The sequence below is a fragment of the Bos taurus genome, chromosome 13 (assembly GCF_002263795.3).
Source record: "Bos taurus isolate L1 Dominette 01449 registration number 42190680 breed Hereford chromosome 13, ARS-UCD2.0, whole genome shotgun sequence".
In the NCBI taxonomy this organism is placed as follows: domain Eukaryota; kingdom Metazoa; phylum Chordata; class Mammalia; order Artiodactyla; family Bovidae; genus Bos; species Bos taurus.
In genome coordinates, this window is record NC_037340.1 from 54655820 (window position 1) to 54668953 (window position 13134).

The 13134-nt window shown below is 56.5% G+C and overlaps 1 protein-coding gene across 2 annotated transcripts in view; it reads right to left on the minus strand.

Annotated features, from left to right (window-relative positions):
• NTSR1 (neurotensin receptor 1) overlaps positions 1–3048 on the minus strand; it is a 51902-nt gene extending 48854 nt beyond the window's left edge. The window contains exon 1 of one of the 2 annotated variants that reach the window (XM_025000658.2): positions 1878–3048. In XM_025000658.2, the coding sequence (XP_024856426.1) occupies positions 1878–2591 (714 nt within the window). In that variant the 5' untranslated portion in view covers positions 2592–3048. The remainder of the gene's footprint in view (positions 1–1877) is intronic. The other variant, NM_001192659.2, reaches the window with a different exon arrangement.
• Between the last annotated feature and the right edge of the window lie 10086 nt (positions 3049–13134).

The window sequence follows — 13134 nt, forward strand, 5'->3', positions numbered from 1 at the left end:
GCAGTGCTACAGCTGCGGCCACAGATACGGTCCTTCTGTAGAGCCAGCTCCACAGACACTTGCCTAGTGGACAAGTGACCAGGACACAGCCCAGGCCACATCAGCATGGCAGCCTCCCACCAAAAGGATTCAGGGAGGGCCCTTTGGGAAGCCAAGCCAAGTTCCTGGGGTATCTGACCATGTGGCACTAACAGAGGGTGAGGGTGCTTGAAGGGGGTTCCCTCTGTGGCTGTGTTTTCTTGATGGTCTGACCCCCAGCTGCTCCTGGCCCAGCCCACAGGGGTCCAAGGGGGCAGGGGTCTCAGGGGAGCATCTCCTGGGTGGGCATGACTGACCTGCCCCACCTTCACAGCCAGGTGTCGTGGCTGCTGTGTCCCAACTCCCCAGCCCCAGCACAGCCCACAAGACCCCAGAGGAAGCCGGAAGGTAATTCCCACTCTGTCACCACACGCACCCTGGTTGCTCCTGCCTGCAGCCTGTGACTCATCTTCCTGCTACACGTGGCTGCCGGGGGGCCCCTCCGCACAGGAATACCTGGAGCCAGGGCAGGCGAGGAGTCTGGAGCTTAATTCTGCCCACTGGCTCCATCTCGGTAGTAGCCTGTGGAGGGCCAGTTGCAGCCCAGGATAGACGTGCAGATGGCACTTTCCCCACCCCCAAGCATGCCAGCTCCTTGAGCCTGGCACCCCTGTCATACTCAGAGGCAGCAGCATGGGTTCTGCTGAGAAGCTATTGATGACTTGGGTGTGAAAGGATAGCCAGACAGGACAGCCAGTCTCTCTGGACTCCCACCCCAACCTGGCTCAGCCCAGACCCTCCTTTCCCATCCCACTCTGGGGTGGAGGGAGCCCCCGCCCTTTCATGGCTACCCACATCCTGAGGCCACCATGCCATTCCAGGTGGTATCTCTTCCCTGACTTGCTCTGGTGGACACCCTGCTCCCAGGCCAGGGCCCTGCCTGAGAAGCCTTCTCCCTGGGGCTGGAATCCCCCTGCCTGGCTGAGCCAATGTCCAGGGAGGTCTCCAACCTGGGTCCCCACATGCTTCACCAGACCCTCCAAGGGCATTGGTCACCCGACTGCAGGCCCTCCAATCTGCCACCAGGCCCAATACCTTAGGATTTTCCAGCAGAAACAACATCACCACCACCACCAGGGACAGCACCTCTGACTACTTCTACCCACCAGGAGCCAGACAAGGGCTTCCCATACCCTCTCTCTTGAATCCTTTACCTTCTGAGACCAGGGCTGTGATTACCCCATTTCACAGATGGGAAAACTGAGGCTAAACTAAGGAACCGGCCCAAGACAGCATCAGGCCAGAAGACACTGGGGGAGCAGTCTGGGATAGGGGTTCTGTTGTAGAGGAGAGGGACCACACCTGTGGGAAGCACAAAGCCTTTCGAGAAGCTGATGGAAGGGACCCTCTCTAGAAAGAGGAGGACACCAGCACACACATTTGCCTTACACCGCAGGGGCTCTGGGGACAGCTGAGGCCCATCCACAGAGCCTCTGCTCGAGGGAGGTCGGTAATCTGGGCTTCCAGCCCCTTTGGTGGAAGGAGACGATGAAATAAGTAGGGCTGAGGCCTGGCAGCCCTGGAGTGAAAGGTGGGAAGAAGCCGGGGATCAGGCTGCTCTCGAGTCCCCTGCTCCTCCCCCATCCCGACTCATTCCCAGCTTCATAGGAATACAGTTTCTTTGGGACATGAAATTTTCTCCAACTTCCTGTACCCAGAGGACACACAGACAGGAAACTACTTCTGGGATGAGGCACTGAGGCTTCCCTGAGGGTCCGCCTTGGACCCTTGCTCCCAGGGGAGATCCCGGTCTGGTGGCCTCTGACTCCTGCCCCTGCCCCCCAGAAGAGGCTGCTCACCTGGATGACGACCTTGACTGTGGCGGTGCCCACGATGGGTGTGCACACCAGGCCGCCCGGGTGCTGGCCGTCGGCGCTGCGGTTCTGCTGGCCCATGGTGAAGAGCATAGGCACGGCCAGGAGGCCGGAGGCCAGCCAGACGGCACTGATGAACTTCTTGGTGCGGCTGCGGGACATGAGGGTCTTGGCCTTGAAGGGGTGGCAGATGGCCAGGTAGCGTTCCACGCTCAGGCTGGCCACGTTGAGGGCGGTGGCGTAGGTGCAGGCGTCGCGAAGGAAGTAGTAGCCGCGGCACACGGCGTCACCGAAGGCCCAGGGGTGGTGCACCCAGATGAAGTTGTACAGCTCCACAGGCATGGCCAGCAGCAAGATGAGCAGGTCGGACAGTGCCAGGCTGCCCAGATGGTAGTGCACCGTGCTCTGCAGGTTCTGCAGCGATTTCTTGCGCGCCAGCGTGAAGGCAGTCACGGAGTTGCCCACCGTGCCCACCACGAAGAGCGCCAGGTACACGATGGTCACCAGCACCTTGGAATAAATGTCCGTGTTCACATCCAGGTCGCTGCTGGGCGCCGCTGGTACGGACTCCGACAGGTTGCCAGAGCCATTGCCCAAGCCCGGAGCCAGGAGCGCCCTCTCCAGCACCGACGGCGGCTGCGTGAACGGGTCGCCGGTCCGGCCGACCCAGGGACCGGGCGCCGAGCTGTTGAGACGCATGTCGGGCGCGCGGGGCCGGGTGCTGCTGCGCTTCCCCGGGTCCGCGGCTGGAAGCCAGGGGGAGAGTGGGTGAGTCTTAGGCAGGGACAGAATAGAGGGAGCCCGAGGGGTGGGCGTGAGAGGCCGAGGGGGTGTGCCGTCGAGCCGGAGAGCACCAACCCGGTCCGTGCCAGCCTGGCGCGCTCGGCGCTCGCACTCACTGGGGGCTGCAGCTTCCCTCCGGGCTCCGCGCTTTCCCAGCTTTCTCCGAATGCCCGATCCCACGGTTCCTCCGGTCCCCGGGCGGCAGAACCGGTTCTCACGGAGAGCGCCCGGCCGGCTAGGGCTTGGGCTGCGCGAGGAAAGCCTGTGGAGCCGAGCGGAGCGCACGCCCGGCGCGCTCTCTTCTCGCTCGCGCTCTCCGCGCACCTCGCTCCGCGCACCTCCCGCAGCGCCAGCGCCCTCCGGAGCTCTGCGCCTCCACTGAGCCGGCGGCGACGGGCGCGCCCAGCCGTGGGGGGCGCTGGAGGGGAGAGAAGGCGGCCCCAGCCACTGTCCCCGCCCCGCAACGGGGCAGGGCTGGCTGATCACCCCCGCTCACTCTCAGGGACCATCTGGGCTGGAAGGAGTGCCCCAGGGAACTGGGATTCCAGTGAGGTGCGCCAGGAATATTGGCTCTTTCCAGGCACCCTCCTCAGGCAGCTCGCCCCCCTTTTCCGGGTCTCCCCAGCTTCCTATGCCCACTTCCCCAAGGGAACTGCCCCCGGGTCGCTTCCAGCCCGCCCAAACAGTGGGCTTCCTGCTGAGGTGGGGGGATGCCAGAAGCTGGGCTCCCAGGGGGCTCTACTCTAGCACAAGTAACTGGGGGAGGGGATGACTGAGGCGATCAGAAAGCAGAGGATAAAGTACCACCTGCCTCTGTGCACCCTGGGGTGGCCGTGTGCCACTGTGGGTGCAGGTGGTAGGGTCCAGGCCTGTCATCATCACCTGAACGTGGACCATCAGATGTCATCCTCAGGGTCCAGCCCGGCAGGATGTAGAGGGACCTGGCTGGGCTGGGAATAAGGAACAGATACCAGAGGGACCTGAGGGAAAGGGAGCACTGAGGAAAGGGGGTGAGGCCGAGCAGCCCAGGCTTCAGACCAGTGGGGGGAGAAACTCAGGCTCAGTGCTTAGTCTCCAGTTCCCAGCTGGCTCTGAGCTCCTCCGCTCCACTGAACCCTGATGTTCCTATCACGGAGTCTTAGCACATAAGATACGTGCTTAAAAATGTACCCTCTCAGGGAACACAAATGTCCCTTTGCTGGAGGCCAGCACAGTGAGCTCAGAGGCAACAGGAGTGGTTTCAACCTGCTGCTTAATATCTGGGTGAGTGTTTTAGCTTCCCCATGCCTCTGTTTAGTCATCTGTGAAATGGGTACACAGTTCAAATCGGTGCTCCTGGGTCCCCATTGTTCTGGATGCTGTTGGTGCTGCAAACAGCAGGCGCTCAGTGGACACCTGTGGAGTGAATGCTTTTGTGCGGACTGTGTGAGGATTTCGGAGGGTGTGAAGCTGAAATACCTGGGAAAACAAAAGTTGCTTTAACTTCTCCAAGTTAGCCCAGGTTTGCTCTCTGGAAGGCGAGCCCATAGGTTCAGTGAACAGGTCCTAGGATTGGGAGTTGAGTGTCCTCGCCACAGAAAGCGGTGCCGTGTCAGCCTGTGTTGGCCCCCGGAGGTCATCCTGAACCCATGGGGACATGGAGTCTTGCCGTGGACAGTGGTATTGGGTCACCTCTCTTGAGATCCCCGCCTCTCCCCCCAGAGGAAGGCAGCAGCCAATGGCCACTTTGCTGGCCAGTAGCTGTTGCCACTCAGGACATTCCTGATGGAAATGCGCTCTCATTTGGCTGCTTAAGCTCACTGTTTGGTTTTCACATCCCTGACCTTTCTGCTAAGCTGGGCTTCTTTGCAAAGATTTCTTTTCGAGCCAGCCTAGAAGCTTAAAAAATCATAAAAGGCAACTTAGCACAAATATTATGACAAGGCGTTTGCTTGAAATCACAGAGGAAATGTCACCTGGGCCGCCTCGCTGAACCACATGGGTTGCAGGACCTTGTCCGGAGTCCCCGGAGGCTTAAAATCCTCTTTCTGTGAAGCGGGGAGCCTGTCCAGATGGCCCGGCAGCCGGAACCTTCTGAGTCCAAACTGTTTGCCTCTTTCGCTTATGATTTCCCTGGACATGCGCTTCCTGAACAGCTGGGACCCTTTAGGAAAAGCTTTGGTGAGGTGCGCACGGAGGGCGGGGCTGGTCTGCTGCGTCCATCAGTGACTGGACCACACCCTTGACCGGGCCTAACTCCCTCTGAGCCTTGCCGGCCTCCCCCTGACACTCCACATGCTGTGTGTCCGCAACGAGCTTGCTTGTCCGAGTCTCCCAGGGCTGAGATGTTCTGGCAGGTGTCTGAGTTTCTTGGGGAAGCTGGTGTGTCGGCCAAGAGGGCAGCAGCACCTGGGGTGTCTCCGGCTTCCTGGGGAGCCCAGCGTGTTGTAGGCAGGGTAGGGTCCTGGCTGTTGAGCTGGGCGGTCACCTGAGCTTCAGTGTGAAGGTCAAGTCTGAGACACTGGAGGGAAGATGCCTGGATGACCACTGCCATGGGCAGGTGTGTGGGGGTTCCTGGTTTGTTTGCTTTGCTAACTTCTCCCAAGCTCTGAAAGGTACCTGGATGTAGTGGATGCTCAGTGGACTTTTGATGAACTAGTGAAAGAGATTAGATGATGAACAGCAAGACTGGCAACACCTATGGTCTTTCCCCAACAGGCTTCCAAATGCAAGAGGATGTAGCTATGGAACCCAAGACAGACCCCTTTGGGTTGCACCCCTGGGCCTGAAGCTATCGAGGAGGCAGGATTATCTAACCATCTTAGGAGAGTCGCAGCCAGGATGAGGGGCAGAGGGTGTGACAAGGACTTTACTTTCCTGGCTACAAGAATTCAGTCCTTGGAGTCCTGGAGTCCCATCCTGTCTTTCCTCTGGCCCTCATATGGCCCTTGGGCAGCTCTTATTACAAGAAGGCTTCTTCCTAAAATAAAATAAAAATATAGGTTCACAGCAATACCTGTATCAGCTATCTATTTACCTATTGCTGCGTAACAAAGGACCCCAAACTCAGTGACGTGGTGGCAAAACAAACACTTTATTGTTATTAAGGTTATTATTAGGTTTCCTATGAGGCTACAGGTGGGTGGGGAGTAGTATGCATTTATCTAAAGACCCTAAGGATATGTAGTCTGTGTAATTTGTAGTGTTTGGCTGTTGATTTCCCACCCACAGCCTGGAAAGTGCACATGTCAAAACGCAGAGCATTCCAAGGAGGATGTTAAAGATAGAGCAACACTTGTGTGAGAGCTAGTGAGTGGAGCGGGAGTGGCAGGTCTCCTTCGAGGCTGGGCACAAGCCTTGGCTCTCACATCCTTATCCCTCATGTTTCCAGTTGTGCCTTAACCCTTGGGCCCTGGCTGGCTTTCTGGAAATTTGAGCTGTGGTCACAAGGAAGAGCCAGATGATGGGGAGGGTGTGGCTGCCAGGAGTGTACCCTGCTGACCATGGGCTCCAGGTCTATAAACCGACCAAGCCTCAGTGGACCCGGCGTCACCAGGTCACTATGAGCACCGTGTTTCAGGTGCTCCACGTGGAGGTGACTGCTCCACAAACTCCGGCTTTACCGCCAGTGGGCTAGATGAGGAAGAGGAGGGGCTGAGCTCCTGGGCCCCTGAGAGTGCGGGCATGGCTTTCATTCAGGGTCCCTGTGGAGGATGCATGAGGAAGGCTGAGTTCCCAGCTGCAGGTTGGGGGCTAGTCCCTCTGGGCTCCACCCTCTGAAGCAGGCAGGGAGATGGCTGGGAGAGGGGTTCAGGCCGTGGGGACACCTCACACAACTGTCATTTCACCCCCAGCAGCAGCACGGCCCCTTCTCCTAACAATCGAAACCATCTCACTGTGCACTTTTCTAGATTTATTGAGCAGTGCGCTTGTACACGCAATAGCCACTAACGCTTGCAGCCGAGAAGGGCCTGGCAACTGCGGACCCCACCTGGGGCGTTGAAGACTTCAGCAAAGAGACACGTCAGGAGAGATGACATTTTGGAGGAAAAAAGGGCATGTCAGATCATCTAAGGAGAAAGAGAAAATCTGATCTCCAAAACAAGCTTCCATGCAGCCCAGGTTCCTAAAAATTACTCCTGTGAAGGCTTTGCTGTGGCATGCATTTCAGGCTGATCAACACAAAGGATGCTTTTTAGAATTTTCTTTGAAGTTGCAGCCTGACTTCTGGCAACCAGGTTTGAAACTGACAGAGTTATCCCCCGACCCTGAGTCCCCTGCCTTCCCCATTCATCCTCCTCTGCCTCCACACTTGGGTCAGGTTATAAAGAGGGTCCCTGAGTACCCCCTCCCACAAAGACATTTTCTTTTTGAGACTTTCTCTTGTGTGAAAGACAACAGCGCATCCTATGCAGAAGGACAAACAGTTCCATCTGCTCAGCTTGCAGAGAAAAGCAGTGTTTTGTCAGCTCTCTTCCTGGGAAGCTGAGTTTATGCCTCTTATAAATTTACCAATTTCTGGTTAGCTTTCCCAGAGGTGCTTGTGAACACACTTGTGACTTAAGCTGAAAGAGAAAGGGTCACAGCTGCTGGGACCCCGCCCCACAGGCCCCTGCCCCCCGCCCCATGGGCCTTCCTTCTGTGAGGTTATCTCCCAGGGAGGGTGGTGCTTGCATAAACACGACTTCTGACAGTTCCAGGTCTTCTTCCAGAGACCTGAAACCTGTGCCTTTGTCTATACTCAGGAGTTCCAGTTGCCTAAAAGTACTTAAATAGAAAAACATGTCTCCCATTTCCTAATGACTTCATATGAGTTCTAAAATAAAACCCGAGTCTCCTTAGTCATTCTTGCCTCGGAGCGTCGTGGTGACTCCAGGCACTCTTAGGAAACAATCAGGTGCCAGACAAGGCAGGTGACCCACTTGCCCGGGTGGCCCCAGCTCTGGGGAAGGAGCCTTGGAGAGAATCCTGTGGAAGCACCAGCAGCAGGCCTGGTGGCTTGTAGGTTCCAGGGTGCAGTCCCCAGGACACGTCTGAGACTCTAGTGACCCCAGTGGGGTCACCCCCTCTCCCCTTCGCCCTGCAGGTAGGCGTGTCTTGGGAGTAAGTTCTGGCCTGCAGGTGGGCAGGGTGGAGAGGGGCGCCCTCTCCCGTCAGGCCCGGGTCCTTCTCTGGCTGCCACTGCCTGCCTCTCACCTTCCTGGGACTCCCTTGCCCCACAAGAGCCCCCTAAGGTCATTTCTGAGGTGAGGTAGAGTCTGCAGCTCCTGGGGATGTGCTTTGAGGTCCTGGATGGGCCCCTGATTCCTACAGGATAAGCAGACCAGTGGGGGATGGAGTGGGCAAGGCTGGCCAGTGGTGAGCCCTGGGGGCTCAGAGGGACTTCCTCTGGACCTATTAATCATGGACAGTTGAGGAGCCCTGCTGTGGGCCCCAGGAGGGTCCAGGGGCTGCTGTAACCAAGAACCACAGCCTGGGGGGCTGCAGTGATCGCAGGTGTTCGTGAAGCCCCCCTTCTCCAGGGGCAGCAGTGATGGGCTGTTCACTCTCGTCCCTGCTCAGGGCTGTCCTTGTGGCTCTGGGAGGATGACCAGGCGAGGGTGAGGGCCAGGGCCAGCCTTCTCTGGGGCCCAGTCCCGGGAAAGCCCTTTCCTGGGGCAGGGCTGAAGGCTCTGCATATACATGGTCTGTTCCCCTCAGAGTGTAATTCTGGGGCAGGCAGCATCACGTCCACACGTGGAGAGCCGCTTGTTTTCACTTCAGAAAGCTCTCTCAGCGCAGTTGTACCGCCCAGCAATCTGGTTTTTAAAAATATCATTGAGGGGAAAAAAAAAGAGCATTAGCACGTTTGAGGGAAATGTGTTCTCGTGTAAATGAGCAGTTAAAATATAATCAGATTATGCATGCAGAGCAAACGCGATCTGCTGAAATCGCAGCCTCTCTCGGGTCCATAAATACACGCGTGCTCGCCGTGCAGATATGCTGCCCGCGCTGCCGACATCAAAGCGGGGATCTGCTGCGGGCATTGTTCTAGGCGCTTCACACACACCGTCGCCTTGAATCTGCCTTCTCCCTCCCCGCCCCCTGCACACACACATACACACACACACACACACAGAGCCATAGATTGAATATTAAATACACACCCATATATCACGGCTGCAACAGCTAAGAGAGCTGATACGTTATAATATTTTTCTTTTAAAAAAAGGTCGAGGCTGCTGGATGCCACCAAGTGGATAACCTTGCTGTGGACACCTGTCACGACCCTTGAATCTGATTCTGTTTTCTATTATCTTGGTTTCAAATGCCATGTTGGTGGAACAGGCTCATCCTCCACACGGGCAATCTGTTGCCCGTTTGTTACTCTCCACAACAGGCTGAATGGCGCTGCTCTGCTGGTGAGAGCGGGCATGGACCCAGGAGGGGACATCTGTTGGCTTTGCTCGTCCAGACCCACAGTGCCACCCCCCACCCCCCACGCCCCAGACTGGCCCTCCTGCTGGATCCCAGGGGTCTGTGTTCCTGAGAACCCATCCTGCATGGCCTTGGGGAGGGGCTGGTCCTTTCCTCTCCATCCCTGCTAATCAGAGTGCCCATCCCCGCTGCCCTGGGGACACAAGTTGTACGCCTAGAGTCCTTCCTGCTCGTTGAGAGAGGCAGGCCCCTGCCACTGGTTGCCAGGCTGGTTCCAGCAGAGCTGGGGATGGGAAGAGGCCCTGAGCCCTGATGGCATCATTCTAATGCTTGATCCTGCCATACCTGGAATGTGCCCACCCACCCCACTTTTTCTCAAGCTGGCTTGACTTCCGTTTCCATCCACCCCCCACACTCAAGAATCGAAACCGTGGGTGCTTGAGCAAAAATGGACGTGCTGAGCCTGCCATGGGCCCTTCAGACATCACTCAAGGATTCCTCATCCACTTGATGGCTGCCTCTTTTATGTGTGAGGATGGAGAAATGGCCACAAAGCGTCGAGAGGAAGCCCAGGGCTTCATTTTTCTGAAATCAGTGGGAGGAGGACGATTGGGCCACGCATGAATTGCCATCTTCTCTGGAAATTTCAAGGCTGGGTAATGAAGACGTCAGCTCCTGGGCTGCTCCTGTCTGATGGGAGCCGGTGGGGATGATCGCCTCCTTCCTGTGGCAGCTAATGATTAGCTTCATGCCAGCACGTCACCGCCACAGACTGATTTGCCTACACAGTCAGTTACTTATGAAAAACAAGTTTTTGAGAAAACATAATCCCAGGGCCCCAGTGCTACTTCTTTCAAAATAATCCAGAAACCCCGCCCGGCGTCTTCTGAGTCTGAAAATTCTCGAGCAGCCCAAGTCCACTCCCTTCCCACCCAGGGGTGGGGGCGATGGGTACCTGGCTCTGTCATTCGGGTTTAGGGGGTGGGGGGTGTCGGCTCTATTGTGGGATATCCTTGAAAATAAAAGCCTCGGGGAATTACCCCGAGGTCAACATTTCACCCTATTCTTCACCTGCCTATGGATGGACAGATGGATGAGGGATTTTTGACTTTGTCAAATTCGTGTTAAAATAACAATAATTCAGTGGAGACCCTAGGTTGACAGTGGACAAAACCAGAGTGCCTCTGGGCCCGGAAGGTGGAAGCAGGGGATGGGCACTCTGTGCTCGCTTCGCTTCTGTGTGTTTGGCAGTTTCACAACAAAGTTAACAAAACCGAGTCTGGCTTAAACGAAAAGGTGTGTGTTGAGTCGCGATGCTCCACTTGCAAAGACTCTGAGCTGGAAATCAGTGGGTGTTTCCCTTTCAATGATGAGACTAAACCTCAGAATCAGTCCATTGAGGAACCTCGCTACCTCTCCAGTTGCTCCCAGTGTGAAATGAGTGGTGAACCCAAAGTGTCTGTATTATAAATGCACAGCCAAGTGCACTGAAGCACACCGTCCCACATGGCTGTCTAGCCTCTAGCTGTCTCCATGACCTCTGGAGCATCGTGAGGTTGAACCAGGCTGGGCCCAAATTACAACAGAAATGAAGGCATTTTTATTTAGAGGTGCCTGGTCCTGTTTGGGAGGCTTTTCTTGCAGGTCGCCCTCCCTCCACCTGCCTTTGCTCTTGGCCTGTGTGTCCTGCCTCCCTCTCACCTCCCCCTGCACCATCCAAATCTGCCCTTGGTGAAGAAGTTGATGCTAATTCAGACTAAAGGGTACATGACTACTAAGGCTTCATGTACCCTCTCTTTCCTTTATATCTTATCACAGTAGCTTTTTAAGAGAAGAAAACAGCAAAGATCTGACTGCAGAGTGATGGCAGCTAGGAGGGGCTATGTGTGGGGTCTGAGCTGCGGGGCTCAGGGCTTGGTTTTCAGTCCTCATTCTGCCCCCTTCCTGAAGCTGGTGGACTGGGCACCGTGTTCCCCACCTCTGCCCTTGGAGGTGGGAATTTTCTTCATTCTGAAGCTTCATAAAGTCCAGTCTCAGCCTGGTCATCAGACAGTCAAGGTTGTCCTTGGTAACCAGAAGGCGTGTCTGGGGCACTTCTCCACTGCGGGAGTGGAGTGCAAGGGTGGTGGAGGAAGGAGGCTCATTTGAGCTGGTGCTGGAGGTGACACATCTCAGTGAAGAGCTGTTCAGATGTCCTCTGTCCCCCTGAGCCTGGGAGGCTCCTCCTGGGGCCGAATTCCTCTTGAGACACTCAGGCCTCCCCTGAAACAGCTCAGCGGGGAAGGCTGCCCTGGGAATGACCCCTGGGGAAGCCCACTGCCTGGAGGCATCACCCTCCACACGGCTCTGGTCTGATTCAGTTTTTGCGCTCTGGGCAGGTTTTGTCATCAGAGACCAAAGATGGCCGGACAGAGAGGCCCAGCTGCTGCTCTGTGGATCACCCACAACTGCAGCTTGGGGGGCAAGGCAGAGAGCTGGGGAGAGGAGGGGGTTTCTGGGAATAGGAGACCTGGAGCAGCCTGCCCTGCAAGGAGCCCTCCTCCCCTATTAGACTGCCAGGACCCCCAGAGCCTAAGCTCTGCTGCTTCCATGGGCCAGAACAGGCTGATCCACGCATTCCCTGTCAAACCTTCCTTTGAAGCAAGTGCACCTGGTGTTCCTGGAATGAGGGCCGCAGCTTCCTGCATGGTCATTGTCTATATTTGACTCTTCTGTCTCTGGGCATTGGAAACCAGTGCATTTCCTTCCCAAGAGGGCCAGCAGGCAGCTCATCCTCCAGAGAAAAACCAGGACGTTCACCACAGCCTCAGTGAAGCTCCTGCTGGAGGCAAGTGAGCCCATGCCAGCTCTGACAGCTTCCTGCGTTCACTTTCTCCTCCTTAAGACAAAAGACTTCCTGCTCAGACACGCAGATAGAGTGGAAGGGCCAAGTACAAAGTGGACTCAGGAGCTCTTCCTGGGGATCCAGTCTGGGGAGGCATAGGACACAGCAGCCAGGCCCCCTTTTCTGTCCTGCCCCCACCTGCCTGCACACTCCCCTGTTCCCACCCTCCCTCAGTAGCTCCCCTCCCTCCAAAGGCCCTCACATCCCAGCTAAGACAGGATGGTGGTCACCCGACACCTGCCCTCATGGTGCGGCCAGACCTGACCTGGACAGTGCTGTGGGACCCTGGGTGGCTTATGCACGCTGCCCTTGGCAGTTTTCTGGGGAAGGTGGGAGGAAAATACCGGAAGGAATTGCCATTCTTGTCAGGAAGACTCAGTCATTAGCTGCAAAGCAGACTCACGATGGGCCATTGTGATGAGAAAACGGCCGTGGGGCTAATTAGGCTCCTAATTAGGGACCTCCAGGTGCGGCAATGCCCGGTGGGCAGGGGGTGAGGGCGGCTGGGATTAATTGTGGAAGACTTCATGCTGCTTTAGGGGAATGAAGGACTCCCAGAAGTGTAGACAACACTACATGCCAAGGAGATGTGCCTGTGAGATAGGGGATGAAGGGAGAGGCCAGGCATGGACCCAGCAAACACTGCTGGCTTGAGTGTGGTGCCAGCCCTGCTCTTTAAATGCAGGTAGAAGAGCCTCCCGAGATTCTAAACCAGCGCGTGCGAGGGTGGTGGATTCTGCCCTTAAAAGCAAGTTCCCCACAGGACTCTGGTGGAAGTATCGGGGACTGAAAGCCTGAAAAAGGCCCTTTGGATGGTGGACAGACATCTGGGAACACCTGAGTTCTCAGAAGAGGCAGAGAGGCCTGGCAGGTGTGTGTGATGCTTTGCGTTCTGTGTCAACCAAACTGGCCACGGGGCACTCACGTGGAGTGGCTGGGACTCACACCCATCAGCTCCCCTGGTTCTCAGGCTGTCAGACCCAGAATGAGCTTGACTGCCAGCCTCCTGGGCCTCCAGCCTGTGGTGGGTATAGGCTCCTTAGCCTCCCTGGCTGACAGCCAGCTTCTCAGAAGGCCTCCACATTCGTGCATTTATACACCCACTTCGGTACTGTTTTGTGGGAGGACCTCAGTTTCCTTGCCTGAGCAGCAAGGATGAGAATTGCTTTAATTATTAAA